The sequence below is a fragment of the Ictidomys tridecemlineatus genome, chromosome 14 (assembly GCF_052094955.1).
Source record: "Ictidomys tridecemlineatus isolate mIctTri1 chromosome 14, mIctTri1.hap1, whole genome shotgun sequence".
Classification (NCBI taxonomy): Eukaryota; Metazoa; Chordata; class Mammalia; order Rodentia; family Sciuridae; genus Ictidomys; species Ictidomys tridecemlineatus.
Window position 1 is genome coordinate 33,791,122 of NC_135490.1, and position 22,237 is coordinate 33,813,358.

The 22,237-nt window shown below is 42.8% G+C and overlaps 1 protein-coding gene across 10 annotated transcripts in view; it reads right to left on the reverse strand.

Annotated features, from left to right (window-relative positions):
- Irf2 (interferon regulatory factor 2) overlaps positions 1-19,929 on the reverse strand; it is an 86,527-nt gene extending 66,598 nt beyond the window's left edge. For 2 of the 10 annotated variants that reach the window (XM_005329225.5, XM_021729065.3), the window contains exon 1: positions 19,739-19,929. Coding sequence is in view for 1 of the 10 variants with exons in the window: in XM_078031028.1 (XP_077887154.1) it covers positions 19,328-19,333 (6 nt within the window). In the remaining 9 variants the exon portion in view is untranslated. Of the gene's footprint in view, positions 1-13,696; positions 13,719-18,184; positions 18,320-19,041; positions 19,188-19,327; positions 19,409-19,460; positions 19,618-19,738 lie in introns of those variants that run through there. The other 8 variants (XM_078031029.1, XM_078031033.1, XM_078031030.1 and 5 more) reach the window with 8 other exon arrangements.
- Between the last annotated feature and the right edge of the window lie 2,308 nt (positions 19,930-22,237).

Below are 22,237 nucleotides of genomic sequence, written 5' to 3' on the forward strand. Positions count from 1 at the left end.
TGTTTCCTCACATCAGGAACATGAAACATTAAAGTCCCGTCCCCCCCCCCCCCGCCCCACACATCAGAAAGAAAACACAAAACCAAACCGGAATGTTCATTGTGCCATTTCCCAACACTTTCTGCTTGATTCAATCTTTGTTCCGAGTGAAGGACAATTAAAAATACAAATCACCCACAAAGAAAGATGGAACAAGAAGATAAGTGAGCTGCCTGGGACTTTTCCTAAAAGAGGAAGTCTTTTGACTCTATATGACCCCAGGGCTATGCTGATAAAAACAAACACATTTTTTTTTTAATTTTTTTTGTTTTGCAGTCCATCTCAACAAATCCAGCAGCAGACAATCCAGAGTTTAAACCTAAGCACGTTCTGGAAAACCTTGGCACCTCTATTTGCCTTTCCTTCTTTAGTGACACAGGGAATCAACGAGACCCCCTACATGCATCCTTGCACACAGCCAAGTCCCACCAACATCTGGGTGATGGAGAATGAGACAGGAAGACGGGTTCTAAGAGTAAAATATTTCGCACAGTCTCCTGCCTTTCTGTACAGCCAGCAGAAGCGAGGGGCATAAGAAAGCAGGGGGAGCAGGTGAGAACAGAGCAGAGGGGCTCACTCTCCAAAGTGTCCACTGTTTTCTCCTTAAAAAAAAAAAAAATCCAAATTATAGTTTCGTAAAGAATGAAAATAGCACAGATTTTGTCCCAGGCACACCTATCCTACCTGATGAATGGAGAACAAGAGTTAAAGAAGTCAAATCCATACCTGGGGCTCAGAGAAGATTGACAGCAGCTTGGCCATAGGTATGAAAACTTTTACATGGCACCCTTGCGTTCAGCCGTGCTTCCAGAAATGTTTCCCAAGTCATTTAGTCATGTGTGAAACATGCTTTCTTTAAAATATGAATAAATAAATCTACCATGATCTGTGACAGATACAAACATAATCTGTTTTTGCAAAAAAAAAATGATAAGAAAGCTATGTAAAGTTGCACAGATAGATTATTCTCCAGATACATCTAAATTATGAAAATCTAGGGGTATTTCTTAATCCATCATCTTTTTAGAGTATTTTCTAGAAAAATTTATATAAAACATTTACTACCTAAAAGAGTGGGTTACCTTTAGGAATTTAAAATTTAAAATTACATCAGGGCCACTGGGTGTGTTTGGCCCTCAATCTAGATGGCACCATCTTCTGCAATTCATCAAAGCAAGAATCACAGAAGGATTTCCAAACATACGGACTCAAGTTCATTCTGAATTTTCAGACCTTCTTTCCATATGGAAAATAGGAAAAGAAGCAACCCAATTTCCCCCGCTAATCAGCATGTCTTCTGGGCACAGCTTCTCCTTTTGGGGGTTAAGGAAAGAGTTCATTTAAGATTGTCCTCCTTTTTGTTTATGAAAGGTTGATGTCCGGGAGACATCCTTCTAAGACAGAAACTTCACAATCCCACAAGATACTTCCTTGTCCTCATGTACATTGGGTTAATAGCAATAAAGTACTCCTCAATTTGTGACAAAGTTACATCCTGATTAAACCATAATAAGTTGAAAAGATGTTAAGTTTAAAATGTATTTAAGGCCAGGCAGGTGGCTCATGATTGTAATCCCAGTGGCTTAGGAGACTGAGGCAGGAGGATTGCAAGTTCAAAGCCTGCCTCAGCAACTTAGCAAGGCCCTAAGCAACCAAGTGAGACCCTGTCTCTAAATAAAATATAAAAAAGGGCTGGGGATGTGGCTTGCCCTTGGGTTCAATCTCTGGTACAAAAAAAAAAAAAAAAAGGAAAAGAAAGAAAATGCATTTAATACAGCTAATCTACTGCATCTCATGACCTAGCAACATAGCATACTGGTCCATGGCTGACTAGGAGTTGTGTCTCCTGACACTGCTCAGCATCACCAGAGTATCCTGCAGCAGATCTCAAACCCCCAAAAAAGATCATCAGAAAGTTGAAAAATCGTCTTGTCAAACCATTCTAGGTCAGGGACAGTCTGTATGTGGGAAAAGTTTAATAAGATGGAGCAAGTGGGAAAAGGGTAGACACAAAGTGGATAATTTAGATAGAGCTAGAGGAGGGGCGTGTTGGGAAATGTATGAATGAACCATGCTAGTGGTTCATGTACCCAGCTGTTTTACACTTCCCATATGACAGACTACAAGAGATGTTTTACCTCACTAAGAATACAGGGACACAAGGAGAAGGAAGATGGAAATACTTTCAGGATTTAAGCTTGAAAAGCCAAATAGCAGGGATTCTTCAGTGAGCCAGCAGATTAACAAAGGAAACTATTTGCATGAAATGATAAAATTGTTTTCTGTCATCTGAATTCAAGCCTGTCACTGGCTCACTACTTTAAAAACCAGTGCCTTCCCCCAAAGAGTTTGCTGGGAGAAAAAAAAAAACTTGCTCTGAAAAAGGATAACAATTGCCTCCCTCACTCCACATCCACAGTCTGTCCCTGACCATCTCCTTCTTGCTGCCAGTTTTACTATGAGGATTTCCTTTGAGTTGTCCTTCTTCCAGTAAACTTGCAATAAAAGTTACATTATTATTATTATTATTATTATTATTATTATTATTATTATTATTATTATTATTCCATACAATGCAACTTGTAATGTTCCAATCAAGTTAGGATCCAATATACAAACTACAAGCTGATGCACTATAGTTTTCACCAACAGTTCTTTCTGTTCTTGGGATAAACCACCCTGATTACCATTGAATCCAACTGGAAAAGAGAGCCAAAATTACAACTTGTGGGACTGGGGTTGTGGCTCAGTGGTAATGCACTTGCCTAGCATGCAAGGGTTCGATTCTCATGAACCTCATGAACATGAGGCACTGGGTTCGATTCTTAGCACCACATACAAATAAATAAAATAAAGGTCCATCAACAACTAAAAAATATTTTTTAAAAATTACAACTTGTTCTAAGTACAGGATTACCTCTGAAGCAGGGATACATTTCTCCTCTGTAAGATACAGGATTGTCATTAATTATTTTTTGAAGATATTTACTGCCTCACAACAACTTCCAAATGGTTGTCAGAAGTCGCATGTGGCATCCATTGTCCTCTGTTTCCTTCTCTCTGAGCCACAAGGGTTTGCTTTCCTCTCCTTGTTGGAGTATATGTGGTGGGCATTTTCAAACTCAGGTGTGGTAATCTTACCCCTTACAATCCATAATTTCTCTAAACCATAGTCTCCTGGTCTATAAACAAAGATCTTAATAGCAACTTGGCAGAGCTACTATGAGAAAAAATAAATAGAAGGTAGTTTATATTAGTAGGACAAGAACAGGATGAGATTGCATTGGTCTCCCCTAAGAAACTTCATATGGTAGGGCCCAGGCTCTGCCTAATAGCAGAGAAGACAAAGCCAGAATATTCCACAAAGAGCAATAGGTATCCATGGTCCATTTTCTGGAGTAGAAGTATATTCCCAAGCCTGCAAAATAGTATCTAGATAAATTTTCCCAAACATCTTATTAACTTGGTCAAAAATCCTTCAATGACTCCACAACGCCCATTAAGTACAATCTGAGTCCTGGCCACCATGATGCACCTTCATCCCACCTTTCCAACCCCTTCTCCCACTGATTCCTTCCACCTTCTGATGCAATCAAAGTTCATAACCTCACATACTTGAAAACTAGCTTATACAAAGTTTCTTGTTTTTTGTTTTTGGTGCTGCAGATTGAACCCAGGGCCTTGTGCTTGTAAGAGAAGCACTCTACCAACCGATCTATACCCCCAGCCCTCTGTATAAAGTTCTTAAAGCAAGAATCCCATCTTGCACATCTTTGAACCTTCCAAATTGTCAAGCACAACACCTTACACATAATAATATGTAGTCATTATTTATTGATAACAAACTGGGTGAATCCTTCCTTGGAGATCTCACTTGGGACAGGGGACAGGGGGAAAAGCCAGAGGACATTAACTACAAGTTGAAATGGATAAACTTATTAAGAACAAGAGATAAATAAGGGAAACAAAATTACTGAAAAAAAAGCATGCAAGCTGAAAGAGAATCATTTTACTATATTTGAGACATTTTCCAGGGAAATCAAGCTAAGTATGTTAACAAACTTTTGACTTAGATTTAGTCAACATTTCATTCAAAAAACCTTACAGAGCCAAGCACCATAAAAAGCATCATGTGCCAAGCATTAAGAAGAGCTCGGTGGAGAACACAGAGAAAGAAGACATGATCTCTGCTCTCAAAGAGCTTATGCTGCAATGATGGAGGCAGGCACGGCAACACAAAGACAAGACGTGGGCATTTCACAGCTGGTCTTTGGTTCAATTTCTGTATCTGACTCACCTCCATCATTTGGTTTACCTCATTTGGTTCACCTCGAAGTCATGTGACCCTGCATTTTAGAGAGGTGAACTGTTTCGAAGGCCTGTTGAAGTTTTACTCTATTAGGTAAAAGCCCTAGAGAAAGGAAAGTCTCTGGAAGGCTTCAAAGAAGAAGGGACATCTGAACTGAGGGATGAGGAGCAACATTCTGAACAAAAGGAAGAGAAACAACAAGAATAAAAGGGGGGGATTTAAAGGAGACTTTGAACCATTATTAATAGTGAGAAACTGTGCTATAGGGAAAATGGAGGGATGTGGTAGAGAAACAGCTGGAAGGCTTGAGTGAGTCTGGCTAATTAACAGAGAGTCAACTGTCCTTGCACCTTGGGAAAGGTCCCTGTTGACTAACTGGGTAGATACCCAATACATCCAAGTGGATCCAAACACAACTGATATGCCTCCCGCCTCCCACACGCTGTCTGGTCCTCAGCCCCATTAGAAAACAGCTCAGGATGTTTGTGATGCTAATAGCCAGGTCTGCCTCTGGATGGAAAATAACAAATGGAGAACTAAAGCAACATTACAATTGAATGCCACCAACATTTATGGAGCACTGCACACACAGAGGTCACTCTGTGGGGCCAAGTGCTACCCTGCACTCTCCAACTCATCATTGGTTCAAAAAGGCAGTTACTTACAATGGAGTGTAGAGTGTGGGACATTGAAACAAACCCCGGAACTATCTGGGACTTTTGAATAAGACCTTCACACCTGATTCCTAAAGGAATGTGAAGAGTCCAGAAAACATCTAATACATGGTTCTCATTGCAGCCAGTCAACCCCCGGTTGTGGGGAGGGCTCCACTCCCATGGCGGCACCACCTCCATCTCGGTCTTACTTGGGGAAGCAGACCTCAAGAAGCCTCAACCTGGACTTCCTCCGGTCTTCCAGGTCCCTCTGGTTTAGGCTTGGAATTAAACTGTGTGGGCTGGGGGTGGGGCAGGGTTATGGCTCACTGGTAGATCTAACCTACCTCAGGCCCTGGGTGGATTGTCAGCACCTCAAAATAAATAAAAGACACAGAGTTTCCCAGCGGTTATCTTTAAAAAGGAGAGGAGAAGAAAATATTCACCAGGCCCTTCCACAGCCTTCCATAGGGCTGAAAGTCGAAAAGAGCACCTTTGCTGGAGAATCCTAAAATCCTCCACCCTGCTGCATTCTCTTGGTTCTCTAACTTGGGTTTCTTATCCAAATGACTGATCTTTCCCCTCTTCACTTACTATAAATCTATCCATAATCACTTCGTCCTCTTTATAAATCAAAATCAAAACAAAGAAAATCCAAAAAAAGTGCTTTTGTACCTGGGAATGACTTCCTGTTTAAAACCTCCCCAGGTGGAACTCAGTGGTAGAGAGCTTACCTAGCAGTGTGAGGCTCTGGGTTCCCTCCCAGTGGGAAGGGGGGAGGGAGGGAAGGGGAGGACAGGGTGGGGGCCAAGCTGAGCCAAGCCAGGCCAGGCCTGGTTATTATCAAAAACACAATCCGATCCTTTCAGCAATGCCCATCCTGTCAATGGACTCCAAATGCACACTCCCTTACACATCCTCTTACATACTGCAGGTGCACAGCTGTGACAAACACAGCTGCTAACAGTCATTATCTATCATTTTCTGAAATGTAAAGGGGGAAAATGTTCCAAATGCTCAGTAACCTTCCCCAAAAACACCTTGCTTTATCCCCAGAACAAAACCTTTCCTTACTGGGAAACAGGAACACAAGCCCTCAATCAGATACAGGAAGCCACCCGAGGTGGGCCCTGACACTCCCCGCTGATCTATTTGTTCCAGCTACACCAGGGAGCGCTCCAGGAACCAGCAGCTTAAGGAATTTTCGACCTTTTTGCTTTTTGCTGTTCTTTCAACCAAAAATGGCTTGCTCTCCCATACCACACCAGCTGCCTCTGCCCCCCTCCATCCAGAAGTCAGTGGTGAAGCGCACCCCAATTTCCCCTGGTCCATGAGAGGGGCCCTCCTCTGCCCTCCCTCCCTCAGCCTTTTGCTGGCTGTGTTTCTCTGAAGCCTGGATTTCCTTATTTTTGTTACTGCAGCTGGTTGTTTACCTGCTTGCCTCACTAAATAAACTTCGAGCTCTTTGAGAAGGAGGATTGGAAATTTTCAACTTCACAGTCTTCACAGACCAGTGCTTCACACACAGCTGTTCAAAAACGTCTGTTGAAGGAATTAATTCATCTGAGGGTTTTATTTAAAGTATTTGTTTGCAGAAGAGTCTTCAATTTAATTTCCTCGCTATCATTTGTTTTCACAGTACTTACAGCCAATTCTAAGGACTTTTTTAAACCTCTGTCCCAAACGTTAAGGGAATAAGAATTTTGCAACTCCTCTTACTACACTGCCTTATGTCACAGAGATGTTACGTATCTTTTTCCCAAATATTAACAACTCACTGTCGAATTCCAGATGTTACCTTGCCAGGCTGTGTTGTTCAATAAAGACCAACTTTTCAGAAGGACTGCATGAAACGAAAACTTTTGAGCAGCACATCAAAGTAAGCCAACAATAAATTTCCTACCATACAAGTTATGTTTCCCTCAATTTCTTCATCTACTGTACTTCTTGTCAGGATAAAGAGTTCCCCTTCTGCTGATAATTCACAATAAATACACAAATGCTTTTAATAATTTTACTTAGCATATCTGTTATTACAGTAATAAATGGCTCCCATCCATTCAAGTAGTACTGAACCATGACTGAGAGGACTGTGTTGAACTTCCTAAGCCCTCATTGTGATTCTGAGGCTGCCCTGCTCACCTTTACCCTGAGACACCACAGAAGCAAGGAGCCCCTGAGGGTCTTTCTCAGGAGTCCCTAGACACAGAGCTTCCCCTACAAGTAGCTGCTATAATTAATTCTCTTCCATATACAAAGCTCTGCTGTTCTTCCTCTCACCAGAAATATCAGGATTCAAAATATAAATTATTTACGACGCTTAGTAAATAAGTTAGTTCAACAATACTAAGAACTTCATCTGGCCTCAAAACCCCAGGCAGTTGACTTGATTTCAGCAGGGCAAACTGTAATCACTAAGGGAACTTCAATTTTAGCATTCTATGAGAAGGCTGGGTGCTCTTATCTGATTTTCCATTTACCAGTGCACTCTGATTCACCTCATTCCAGCATAACTTAACTCCCCAACCTGTGTTTCATCAGCCTCACAACGTTTCAAATTTTGAAAATGATGAAACTGTGACACATTCTACACATACTATAACGAGGGAGAATCTTGGTTAGTTTTTCAGGCCATGCTAAAATGTTCTTTTGGAAACCACAAAAAGAATGACTCGATCCAATAGTTCAACAACCAAAAAAAAAAAAAAAAAAAACAATTCAAAAATAGCTGAAGGACTCCAATAGACATTTCTCCTCATGAAAAGATGCTGTACGTCATTAGTTACTAGGGAAATGCCAATCAAACCATAATGAGAAACCCTTCAGAGCCATTAGGATTGCTCTTATAAAAAAAAAAAAAAAAAAAAGAAGAAGAAAGAAAATAACAAATGTTTGGTAAAGATGAAGAAACTGAAATCCATGTTATTTCTGGTGGGGATGTAAAAAAATGGTACAGCCACTAGGGAAAACACTTGTGGTGGTTTTTCAAAATGTTAAACATAGAATTACCACGGGACCCAGCAATTCCACTGAGTTGAAAGAATTGCAAGCAGGGACTCCAACATTCCACACCAATGTTCATAGTAAAATTATTCACAACAGCCAGAAGGTAATAGCGACCCTGGATGAATAGATGAACAAAATACAGGGACATGATTACGGGGACATTATTCAGTCTTAAAAAGGAATGAAGTTGTGATACATGCTAGGACACAGACGAACCTGGAAAACATTCTGCTAAGTGAAATAAGTCAGACACAAAGGGATACATGCTGTATGATCCACTTCTGTGAGGTACCTACAATAGTCAAATTCACTCAGCCAGAAATAGAAAGGGGGTTGCCAAGGGCTGAATGAAGCTGAGCTACTATACAATGTGAAGAGAGGTTTTGGTTAAGATGATGACAAAGGTCTGGAAACAGATGGTGGTAACAGTTTCAGAACACTGCAAATGTACTTAACACACTGAATTGTACACTTAAAGATGATTATTATGTAAGTTTTATGTTATGTAAATGTTGCCACAATAAAAAAAAAAGAAGGACCCCACATGCATTTATGAATTCATGAATTCACTGCTTGCTGTCACTGCTTCTTTCAGTCCTCTATGGACGATAACTATTGTTTAATTCAGGTGACTTGAAATGTACAGCTACAGAGACACAGGTACCTGCAACAGTAAAGATGTGTTTCTAAAACTAACTAAGGGCCAGTTTGCCCTTCATGGTGGTGTCTTCTCAGCCTCCACTGATCATGCAAAAAAACCAGGACTTCCCAGCTCCCTCCTCCAGGGAGGAATTTAGGGCAGAAATATTTATTAAGCAGCAGGGCTAGTGACAGTGTCTACCAGATGGGAGAGGGAACTTGGTAATGAAGAGAACTATCCAGACTTAGCCACACCAGTTTTCCTCAATGACAAAAAGACACATCAGTTCTGCATTTCTGTGTACCAAACTGAATGTGGAAGAACTGTGGGAAAACACGAATGAAATATGTTGGTTTATGCCTATTTTACAATGTACCAAGAATCTGTGTTTTCAAAAATAAAATATATTATTACCCTAGGTCAAAAACCTGTCATATTTGCACTGTGGCTTCTTCCCCCACAGTCTGAGACAACTTGGTGCAGCCCATGGAGAGGGACTCTGAAGGGGATTCACAGAATATTAACGGTCCCTGCTTGAGCTCTCTCTTAGTTGCCTAGTGGCTTGATTCTGTTTTCTCTATCTGAATAATGTAGGTCCTTAACTGTGAGGAATGGAGATCGTCCACGGGCTAACTCAACTCCACACTGATTACTTTTCTTCTTGTCTACCTTCCTCTCCATACAGTTAGCAGTGAAGAAAGACCCACTGAATAAGTGACTGCACAATCAGAATAGCTTTTTCAGTGGAGCACCCTCTTCTACCCACCTCCCAAACTGTCACCTGACCTTCCAGAATGACAAAGCCATGATGCATTCAAAGCACCTGTAAGAGAAGCAAATCCTCTCCTATGATATTGTCAACTTACCCTGAATTCACACATTCGCAGTATGACCCCATGCCCAAAAACGGAGGGAGAGATTCATCTTTGTTCACTCCGGGGGCCTCCCTTGCAGGCTCACCAAGTTCCCACCTTCATTAGCACTATTGCGGGTCCCTGGGAGTACCAGAACCTACCACATCCCAAGCACATCTTCTTGAGTCTCATGTTTGACTCCTCTATCCCTGTTTCTCCTTCCTCCTAAGTTCCTTACCTTTAAAGGTAAGCTAAACACTCCATGAGTTAAAATTTTCCCATATGAACAAAATCCCAGCATCCTAAGAAAGAATCAACAAGGACTTGCCTTTAGGATTATTATTTTAAAGTGAGATTATACTTTTCTGTTCTTCTGTCAGTTGCAAATCCCTAAACCTACTAGAATTCACTTAAAACTAATCTACTGTGTTTTTATTGGAAGAAAGCAATCAGGAAAGCTCTGACCCACTGAGCAGCTGGGAATTTCGTTGCTGCAGGTTTGGTTTAGTCTTTATTTTTCTAGCTGCTGGCCCTGCTAACATGATTCCGTGAAGGTCGCATTTAATCTTGCAGAGGAAAGCTACCTAAGCAGTTCTTAGGTAGGCTTCAGTAAAAATAAATTGCCTTGGCTCTATGGATAAGTCTGTTGCTTCAACCCAACCATTATAGTCAAGGAGAACAAATGAAGGGAACTGTAAAATACGGCGTTTGATTTCAAAGGAATTGCACTGCATACAGATTATGGGTTCAAAGTGTTTGCTAATAACAATAACAAAATCACTGTTAATAAAGAAGCCATGAAGAAACTAGCAGCTCTCAAATATGTATTTCCAGTCTGTCACCAAATACGGCTTATTTATTTGTACCTGAGGCATCAGTATCACCATTGGGACTAAAAAGTCAGAGGAATGGACTAGTAAAAAAATTTTTTTTAAAGACCTGGGTACACAGGAGAAAAGTCAAACAAAAAAAAAAGTCCCCTTCTGGGTGCTGAACCCTTATAAAATGACAAACCCTAATGCAAAGCAACAAATCTCAATGTTCATGAGCTTAATACATATTCCATTAGGTTTCTAACACAAAGCAGATCTGTGTCACCCCTCCTGAGCTGGAATTCTGCCTTCCAAACGAACCTTTGCTTTACAACTGAAAATCGAAGCAACAAATATGTATACAGCTCTTACTGGGTATCAAGCACTGGTGTGGGATGCAAAGAAAGATGACTCAGCTCCAGGCTCTCAAATCACTGGCCATGTAGGTGGCAGAAATGGAATCTCCAAGAAATCAAAGGTTTCCACAACAGACCAAGAGGCTAGGAAACATGAATAGATTATACAACGTGCTGCTTCTATAGGAATTCCAAGCATTTTCTTGTTTTAGGCTAAAAACATCAGGTAAGATTTTGTAGGGAGGGGCAAAGGAGACCCATGCAGTTATAACTAGAACAACCACTAACTGAATCCCCTAGATTTCTCACCACATCTTACTTCATTTGCTAATCCTACACCATTCACTACGGTAGCCACTGGCCACATGTGTCTACTGAACACTTGAAGAGAAGCTAAGCTGAATTAAGACATGCGGCAGGTGAAAGACACATTGGATATTAAAGATTCATATTATGAAAAAAAAAGAATGTAAAATATCTCATTTTCATTTTTACATTAATGACACTGAAATGACAATATTTGGATACAATGGGATTACTATTAAAATTAATTTTGCCTGCCTTCTCACTCTTCTAGATATTTGTGTGGCTTGCGTTGTACCCTTATTGGCCAGTGTTACCCTGATCAATTCTTTTATTTTTTTTTTCTTTTGGCTGTGCTTTCTGCGTTCAGTCTCTGAACTCATAACGGTTCCACCCAACCTTAGTTTCACAACAATCCAAAAATATCTCATATTCATAAAGGGAGTGAAAGTGTTCTAATATTTTTTTTCAGATCACAATGAGGCATTTGACTTTTCTTCAGTTGTGGGAAGTCAGAGTTCACAATCTGATTAAGTCTTCCTAAGAAGACCTGTAAAGGTGGGTGTTGGGGTGGGGGGGAATGCCCTAGCCTCCCACAACATGGGAACAGACACAGTATAAAACAGGGAAGGTAGAGGACGCAGAAACCGTGAACTCTGGCTAGGAATATTTTGCTGTTCACATACCAGGAGAATTAGATCTGTAGCCCTTTGTCTAAATTAATTGCTTTCATCCAAAAGGATAATACAATTTCTTATCTCCTCAAAAGGATCAAATACTTACAACCTAGACTAGGTCCCTTGGTTAAGGTCCCAGGGTGTTAGGAATACCCCAATCTCCCTAGGTATTTATACTTTAAAAGAAAGGAAGGCTAGAGTGAGGAGACATCTCCAGAGTTTTAAAGGCATACATCCTGAAAGGTTAGGGAAAGAACTCTGGATCCTTTCCACCCTGTCTCAAGAGCTAAAGTATAGGATCTCTTTCTCCTCTTGAGAAGGACAGTTGCTTTGTCCCAGTCTGTGCAGTGAAAATGACACCAAAGATCTATCAGTTTTCACAGCACTGAGAATCTAGGTGTGGGGCATCAACACTGCAGTGTCACTGTGATTGCTGACCTTGTTGTAAATATCAGTAAGGAATTCATTTCTCCCCGCCCCTAGGTGTTCTGAATTTCTGAAGCATTCATAATTACTGTGAAATGGGGCAACAAGTCAGAACCTTGGCTTATCCCAACCCTTCAAGTAGCAAGAGCTGCATCGGGACAGCAGTACATTCTGCACTGGCTAGTCGGAATCCTAGAGCCTGGATCTGAACACAGGCAGACAGAACTGGAAAGGGGCTAAGTCCAAGGGAAGGCAACACCCAAGCTGCTTTTCCTACTCTTCACATTTACCAGAGGTGGGGTCAGAGAGAATATTTCAGCATTGTCTTGAGAACATTTTTCTGGTTACAAGATTAACTGTGTTTGTTTTAAATTTGGAAAATACAAGGCGCAAAAAAGGCAAACACCCACAATCCCACCATCAAAATGATATGTTTTCTTTCAGGATTTTAAAAAATGTTGTATACACCAATACACACATAGGATTTTAAAACAGAACTAGAGGCACAATTTAATATCCTTTTTCCCTCATCCACCAACAGAGATCAGATATATTTCCTCATCTTCTAAATGCTGTTGGAAAACATTTAAATTTTTTTTTTTAATTTTATAAACTCCCTATATTCTGGATGGGCCATATTACATGAGTCTCTACTGTTGGGATATTCAGGTTGTTTCCAAGTTTTCATATAACAAAACCTCATTCAATAAATATCCTCATGTATGATTTTTTTTATTCCCACCTCCAATTACTAAGTAAGGTCCTAAAAGCAGAAGTACTGAAACTGAGTTTAATGTTTTTAAAACTTTAAATGCATAACACTACGTTAAATTCAATGTATAATCTCAAGTATAGAATACCATGTTTCCAGACAGTGACCCGCAGTACCCTATTACAGTACCCATAGTTCAACCTTAACCTGTGCCATCTATTAGGAAAGCACAGCATCAGTCCATTCTATTTTCCTAATTTCCTACATAGCTCCCGCCATTGACAAAAGTAAAACAGCACTAAGGAAGAGCAACAAGGGGAAGGGCGGAGGGCCTAAGAGAGTTATTACGGTATTTCTGATTAATTTTATTCACATGGATCTTCCCCTGGGGGCCTATTGTTGCCTTCAAGGGCAATTTTAGATGGAGTTTGGAGCCTCACATCATGGGTAGCAATTCTTCCATCTCCAAACAATACTTCACCCCCCAGTACCTCTAAGGTGACTTAAACCATGCCCAAATGACAACCACTCACAACTGTGTGTTTACTTGTATAAAGTCAGCTCCCAGTTTTCCCATCTTTTTCCCGTCCCTGGGATAAAAAAGATCCAACCCCAAAATCAAAAGCAGAGGGTCCACCATTATTTTCACCAGTCCTTGAATTATTATTAATTAACTACTATTTGGCTTTCCTCACCTCCAAAACTTTCAATGACATTCCTGAAGAGACAGCCAATCTACCTGATCTACCTGCCTGGTGGCCTCTTCTCTTCCACTCAAGAAGCCAGAGCTACTACTTAATCTGCTCTCCACCTGCTTTTCTTTTTCATCGCCCATCCCCCAACTCGCATACCCTCCCCATCCTATTCCCTCACCCCACTAACACCATTTCCAGGTGTTAAGACACTCACTTTTCCCTGCTGTAATTTTTCTCATCTTCTTCAATAAATCTAGGGTAAAGAGAAGAAAAAATACTCTTTCAAAAATAATATGTTAGATATCGCTGGAAATAAAGCAATTTGTATGCAGTTTTGTCTCACTCAAAATGTCAACCTCATGAAATGGAAAAGTCAGTAGGCTTCTGAGCTGATGGGGCCAGGACAGCATTTTCTATCTACAAAGCACTTCTTTGGATCCTCCAAAAAAACCCTGATAATCATAAGCTCAATAAGGACAAATTAAAATATAAGCTCATTTTCCTTTGATCACATTAAGTGTGCAAGTATCAAATGCTGTTACACAGAGCAACAGATTGCTAAGTATGCTTGAAAGAAATTATTTATGAAAATTACATAGCAAGTAGTTAACTCTCAAAAATGTTTGTTTAATGAAAACTACTGGACCGGCTTTTATCACACAAAATCCTAAATTAAGATTTTCATTGAACTAATTTGCTCTTGTCTTCAAGATAAAAATGTTTGGAACATATCATCAGAAGTCCTGTTTCTCCTATGAAGACATTCTTTGCTCAACTCTAGTTCTTTCTTGCTAATGGAGCTGAATACTAAGCTGTTAAAAGGGGCTATAAGCCAGAACGGAATCAAAACAAACCAGAAAACAAACATAATTCTCTATGGCCTTCTGGACAAAGAGACAAACCCGTAAAACAAAGTCCTTGCCTTTTCAAAATGGAAAATATGAAGTATCACAACCATAACATAAATACTGCTTTTTTGTAGGACAAGCAAGGTCAACATAAGCAGAGCCTATACAAAGTGACCACAGGTCCCCTGTTCCAAGCATTAATTCATATATGAAAACATGCTTTCTGCATGGCATGGCCTCTGAATCAATGCAGAGATCAAAGATTTGGCCCTGGGAAGAGAGTCCATGGTTCTCCAGCCTTGCTCTGGCTCACAAACCTGAGAGGGACTGTGCTTAGGGATCTGGCATAAACTGGGGAAGAAAAGATCCATAGTGGGAGCAAGTAAGGAGTGGAAGGGGCTCTACTCAGTCTCACATCCCTATGGTTCTACGTGGTTTCTAAAAGCTCCCTCCCCTAAATCACTTTGATTAGACACTGTCCTATAAGGATGACAGGACTCTGGCCACATTTTGCAAATGTAAAAATGAAGGTCCCAAAGGAGGAAGTGGCTAGGTAGTTAATAAAAGAGCTAAAAACTCAACTCCAGGCTTCTAAGTTCATGCACCTTCCAGTACAGAGCCTGGTACTCAGCTGTTTGTCAACAAATATTTAATAAATAAATGAAATAACAGCATGATGGATGTGTTCATTTAACAAAATGATTGCTCAAATTACTACATTTAGCAAGTTAATTATTCATTTAAAATAATCCATGGTGTCCCTGGATCCACAGCAGAACTCAAAAATTCTGAAGGTAGGTCCTCCACTGGTTTCAGGACCTCAGGAAGGCTAACAGGACAGAATTTACCCAATACAGATCTGCCCAGACTATCTGACATGCCAACTCTTTTCATTTGGCTGGAATGGGATAAAGGAGACTTGTGATACTAGTTTTCTCAAGTCAAAACAGGAGTCCTGACCAGAAGTCATTTGTGTCTCTTGAGTCACAAAAATGGGCACATGAAGGCTTCCTACATAAACACAACTTCTTTCAGGGATGGTCTGCCAAAAGACAGAATTCATAAGGGGTTAATCAATTTAAAGGGACCTGAGAAGGTAAAAAGCTGCTTGCCCTGAATCCAGAGAGGGCCAGGAATCCTCCGGACAAGGCTACCACCCAGCATTAGCAGTCCAAGGGATGGATTTCAGCGTTATGTATTTCCCTTAGCATTTTATAAAAAATATTGGCTTCAGATTAACTCTGAACCCTGTCAATAATTCACCATCCTTTGTGAAAAAAAAAAAAATCAAAGTTTAACCAAACTTCCTTAACTCTTTTCCACCAGCCACTCCCAATGTGAGAGCCAATTCCTCAACACTGCCACTGTGCATTAAGCTGACATTCTATACCAAAGATTGATCCACCCAGGCCAAAAGAAGGGCAGAGATGGGGCAGAGAGAGATGGAAAGTCCTGACCTCCTAATCCTGTGTGGGAAGGGACAGGGTGTCCAATATACATGAAAAGAGTTGGATTTTATTATTAATAATAATTGATATTTCACAGCTTTTTACTTTTATAATTATTTTGTGTTTTTATATTTCATGTTTTAAGAATGCACTATTATATTTATTTTCACATATTATCACGTTATTTTCACATATTATGGTACTGGGCACAGAAGTAAAAAGTCAATAAATGCAAGTTAATCAAGTCACTTTAAGTATGGTATAGCAAACTACTGAAATCAGCTAAGTGCAAAACTGTAGTTAACAGACAATGAATTCAAGAGTCAGAAACATGGTCAAGAAAATTCAAACTAAAGCACAATGATGCTTGAGAAGATGTTTTACCTGATATAAAGAGGGAAAATGTATGGATCCAACCACTGTTATTTATGTATCACTTGGTCTCCAGGAATAAAGCCTAACTTTTCTTCTACCAGGAAAAAAATTCACTGATATTTTGTCACTATAATAATTTCCTGGTACTTTGCATATAATATTTATCTTATGTTTAATTCTTTACCATTACTTACATACTCTCAGAAGAAGTAAAATGCCTTTTTGTAGAAAATGCTATACGAGAAAGTTAACATCTGATCTAGTCACAATTTCCTGGCTTTTTTTTTTTTCCTTAATAATAATCGGACAGAATTCTCAAAGTTAATGCCTTCACACTTGTAGATTGCTATAACTTTAGACACTGTTGTTTTATACATAGTAGCTCAACTGCTTATAAAATCCACCCTATAAATACATAGTTAAGTATTATTATTACCTTTCATAAAACTAACTCCAAAAGGTAATTACTGTATTTATTTTTGTTGCTGCTGATGATTGATAGCTCATCAACTAGAATGAAATCTCTATAGAGCGTAGTGGCTGGCTTTCTTGTTTTCCGTTGAATCCGCATAGCCTAGTACTGTGTCTGGCACACAGTGAATATTCTATGAATATTTATTAAATATATAAATAATCCCTTGACTACTTTAAGCTCTTTTTGGTAGAAGGAAGATAAGGGAACATGACCCAGATATCACATTTATAGTTTAGTGGTCTGTTCACTATCAAAAGGCAATTATGTGAAAATGCTCTAAAAACATCACAACTTATACTAGATAATGCTGAGAATAAAAATGCAATGTCCTTCATAGCACAAGAAAATCAATACATATAAACTGTCGAACATCCAAAGTTTCAAATTTTCCACTGCTAAGTTCAAATCACTTTAACTAGCTCTGGGATATTAAATATTTGCCTAATAGAGTATTTCAGAAGGCAGGCAAGAGAAAAATAGGGCTATAGTTCATAGAACTGTCAGGACTTACAACAACTCTTAGTTGACCATAGTTTGCTTCAGATTTGACTACAAAACCTTACTTTTATTATGATGACATTTTTACAGGTAAGTAAGTCTGAAATATGTGAATTTCTAACTTTTGAAGGTCAACAATAAAAAACTCATTGAGAATGAAATATGTAGATGTTTAAATTTAAGAAGCAGTTACAAATCATAACAGACAGGAACTCTTGGATGTAAGAAGCCAAAATCTAACTTCTTACACAATAGGCAAAGTTATAAATTATAATCATTCACTGATTACAGTGAAATTCTGGACTTTGCTACATCAATCAATAGATGTTCCAAGGTTACACCTAGAGATGCCTGTTTAAGTCCTAAATATTCCATCTGCAAAAGTTGTCTTAGAAAAAACAAGTTTTTCCAGGATATTTTAGGTTTTTATTTTTTTTCCCTTTCTCCCCGCACCCACACCCCCTTCCCCCAAAAATAAACAGAGTCACCCTCGAATCCCAGGCAGGGGAATGTGCATCTGTGTAACACGAAGACCATCCACCTTTCACAGGCAATCTGTTACCAGACCCCTGTCTGCACCTGTCCTGAACTACCAGAAAGCGCAGGCAGCTTCGTTCAAATGTTACTTGCAGTCGATTTGGAAACTAATAAATGACTGCAGGCTTGACAGCAACCTTGGTGATTCCTGAAAATTCACAACAGGAAATGTAACTATCCTCCACCCTCGCGAGCCATTCATCAAAAGCAGACCAAGTCACAGCCACAGGGAGGCCACTGGCAGAAGCCAAGGGCCAGCAGCACTTTTCCTCATCTAGACAGAGGCTGCATTTTCTTAGTCCATAACCAAAGACAAGGAGCACTACCCAGTGCCCACACTGGAACGACGGTGAAGGCGGAGGGAGCGGGTGCTATGTCCCCAAGTTTCAAACACTACTGGGTTTGGAAGGAGTGAAATCCACCCGGCTGATATATAGCAACCTCGACTGCCAGTCCCAGGAGTCACATTTACAGCCGATCACCAAGGGTCCAGCCTCCACCGGCTGACCCGGGCGTCTCACCTGGTGCCTGCACACAGTCCTCGCTCCCGGCTCGGGCTGCCAGCCCTCCTTCCTTCCCTTTCCTCCTTCTAAGGGGCGAGAGGGTGAGGGTGGCAAACGCACCAAGACCTGGGGCCGACGGGAGACGCGGCCGCGTCCCGGGGAGGGGACGAGTTACACCCAAACCCTTCGCACTTGGAAAGGCTCTCGGAGCCGCTCTCGGGTGCCGGCCCCCAGGCCGCGCAGCTGGGAGCGGGCAGGCGCCGCGATTGGCCGCGGCCGGCATCGCTCGGTGGGCGAGCCCGGCCGGCGAGGCGGAAAGGAAGTGGCGGCCGCGGCTTTGGACCAACCATGTTCGGCCGGCGGGCGAATGTCACCCGGCGCCCAGAGGGGGTCGGAGGGCACGGGGCGGGCACTCACGTCCCCACCCCGCCGCCGCCCGCGCCCCAGGACCCCGAGGGGACGCTGGCCCCGTGCCTGCCCGCAGGGCGCCACTTGGTCCCCCGAGGCTCCCCGCCCCCACCTCACCCGCTCCGTAGCCGAGGCGGGTCAGGCCCAGCGCGCGAGGCCGGCCCGGGGGCGCTTGCGGGGACCCGCAGGCGCCCGGCGCTAGGCCGCGGCCGGGGCAGATGACCCCTCGGCGCAGCGCGCTCCCGGGACGCGCCGCCCGAACCCCTCGCGCCCCGGGACAAGTGCAATGACAAAGCCCTAGAGCCAGGCCGGACGCCGGCCGGCGGGAAGGAGGACGCGACGTCCCTCCCGAGTGGCGGCGGCCCAGCCCCCAGGAAGCCGGGCGCGTCGGCCAGGCCCGGCGCCCAGCCCCGCGCGGAGCCCGCCCGCCGGCTCCAGCAGCTGCCACCGGACGCCAGCGACCCTACCCTGAGCCCCACGAGCGTGCGAGCCCTGGGACCGCCTCGAGGCGACCCATTAAGTTTCCTTTGGCCGCGGCGGGAGGCGCCCCTCCCGGCCCCGGCGCGGGCAGCAGGCGGCGGCGGGTGCCTGCTTATAGACGCTGGGGACTGCCTGGAGAGAGGCGCCGCGGCCGGGCACCGGGAGGGACCCGCTCTCCTTCTTGGGATCTGGTGGCGGCGGTGGCTGTGAACACACACAAACACACACAATTTTGTTTTAAATGAGGCCCGACTCCTGCGGACATGTACCCACACACATGACACCTGGGGCGCAGAATCACACAGAGCAGGTCTGTGTCCATGGAGCCACCTCTCCGCATCTGCAAATCCAAAAGTGAAATTAAACCTCCACCAACCTCCTCCTCCTCCTCCTCCTCCCTCTCTACCTCCTCCTCCTCCTCCTTCTCCTTGCAGCCTCAGCAGCCCCAGTAGCAGCAGCAACAGCAGCAGAACCTGCTTCCCCTAAAATCAGATGATCCATAATTGCGCCGACTGTTCCTCCAAAAATCGGTATTAATATTTATGAACCTCGGCATTTTCCGTCTGCAAAACATCGTGTCAAAGCATCAGGTCACGCATACACACACAGCTCTTTCCAGTCCCCATAAACATGCCCTCGAGAGAAACACACGCACAGTCACAACTATTATTTGAAAAATGTTACCTCTCAGTGTGCTTTTTCACGCTACCAATACAATTCCGCAAGGTATAAGTGTTGCTAGGGTGTGTGAAATGGAAATGAAAGCCCGTCAGTTGAATAATCGCAGGAGCAAAACTAAAAGTTACTCCCCGGCTTGCCTGAGAACAGTCCAGATCGAAAGCAAAACAAGGAGAGGAAACTGCGAAGAGCTGAGGCTGGAAATCCCCCCACCCCCCGCCCTCCTCCCTGCCTCGCTCCCTCCCTCGCCTCGCCTCCCCCTCCGCCCTCCTCCCTCCGCCCTTCCTCCCCAGTGTTTGTTTCAAGCTTGTGCAACCGGGAGGTGGAGGCAGAGGGAGGGCGCGAGCGGCCTGGCCGCGAGGTGCGGAAGTTCGCCGCCGCTGTTCATTGGCAGGCAGAGCCGCTTTCATCATTTCTCAGAAAAGTCAATTTCATTTTCACTTCCCCACGGCGCGGCAGCCGGAGCAACAAGCGGCGGCGCGGGAGTCTGTGGCTCGCGCACTGGGGCGCACTACCCCGCGAGTGAGGGCTCCGGGTGGCGGGCGCAGGCTTGGGCTCGGGCCAGAAGCCAGTGGCACTAGAGAAGGAAGGGAGGTGCCAGGCTCTCCATCTAAAGAGTTACCTGAAGGTAGGGGAGGAGGGCACCTGGGGAAGCCAAGGGTCTCTAACCATCCTGTTAGTACTTAACTGCTGCTTAGAACCACTGTCCGGAGTGAATGAAAACTCATCTTGAAACACTGTTCTCCCCAAAGGAATGAAAGGAAGAACCTCCCTGAAAAGAGTGTTTCTTGTGTCTTTCTTTACCTTTTAGGAAACTTTTTCAGTGATTGAGAGAGTAAGTGGTTTAAGGACCAGCCCTCTCTGCCACCACCTCTGTTTGGGAGGTAGGACGATCCTGAAGGCCTTGCACTAGTAAGTGACATCTGTGCAGGCGAGTGGTCCCTTATGCCACAGAAGTTCTATTAGGGCTGGATGAGTCCGGCCCCGGGGTGAGTTACTTTTACTTGATCAATGCCTTGATCTATTGGTTTTGGTCTGGAGGGAAGTTTTATACTGTAGCACTTCCATCCAAGTTCGGATTTGGCTTCCCAAACTTAACTAGTTGGGCATCTTCGGCCTGCTTTCCATACTGTACAATTGGAGATAAAAGAGAGAAAGCAAGAATATAGATACGTGCCTGTGACAGGTGCAGCAGCTGTCACCTGTTAGCTGAAACTAGTACAGTTCACTTGGGACCGAACCCTTTTTGGTGACTTACTTTAAAGGATTTACATTTAGTTATAAAAGCCCCTTCCTGGGAGGTCACAGCCATCTATGTAAACATTTCCTAAAAAAAAGAACTCCACCACCACTCTTTGTCACAGAAATACTGAATTCTACTAACTGGAAAAAGGAAAGTTTCCAAATATGCACATGTGGCAAGGAAATACCTGAAGGTTTCAAAGTCTATCTTATGGCCATGGTCTCAAAAATAGATCTCACATAGGCACTTATTCTTTATTCCTTCTATAATAACACTTGCTCTTATAGTTCATGCATCAATCACCATAACTATGTGTAATCTGTAGGACACTTAACACTACCCATTTAGTAGTCATTAGTCATTCTTTTTCTTTCTTTTCTTCTGTACCAAAATTATTGCCTGTTTTCCCCGGAGGAAAAGGGCAGTGGAGAAGAAGGGAAGATGTGCCTGTTGTAAACACAATCTTTTCCTTGTTTCATTAAAGGGCACTCCCCTACTTATGGTCTTTGATAAGCACAAAGAAATTGCTCACAGACTCCCCAAACACACACCAGATGTTCTTGATGTTTTCCTTCCCATAATATACATCCAATCAGTTGTATTCGTAATATACACCCAATCAGTCATATCCTATTGACCTGTTGATGCTATGCCCACTTTTCTGCGCCCAGCCTGCCTCTGAGGAACTGCCATGAGTTGTTGCAGTTCCTGGGAACCATGCCTCCTGTCTTTCTCCTTGGACTCCTCCTGGCCTGCAGCCATTCTGTTTCCCAAGTTAAGTAGAAAGTCAACTTCAGTGGACACCCCTTATCGGGGTACCCTCTTGCCCCTGCAAGAGTTCTGTTTCTGTTCTTCACACTTGAATAAAGCCTACCTCTTTGACTGTTGAAAAAAAAAAATGAGGAGCAAGGAAGGAAGAGAAGGAGAAAGAAAGGAAGATAAACTTAGGTAAAGCCCAATTCCAGCTCTCTCTTTGCCCCTTAAAAAACCTCTCAGCAGCTCTCAGAATAAAGCTGTATTATTTGACAAGACACATAAAGTCCATTGTAATCTGGTGGCAGACGACTTCTGCAGTCTCATCCCCTGCCATTGCACCCTGCGCAAACCCCTCACTTGCCAAACCAGCTGCTTTCCTGTTTGTGAAAGAGCAGAGCCATTCTCCATTCTTTGTTTTGTCTTTAGCTTGGGACCTGGCACATAGGCACTCAAATTCTAGAGAGTACATAATTACTTGCTCTTTTCTTCAAGTTTTCATTAAATAT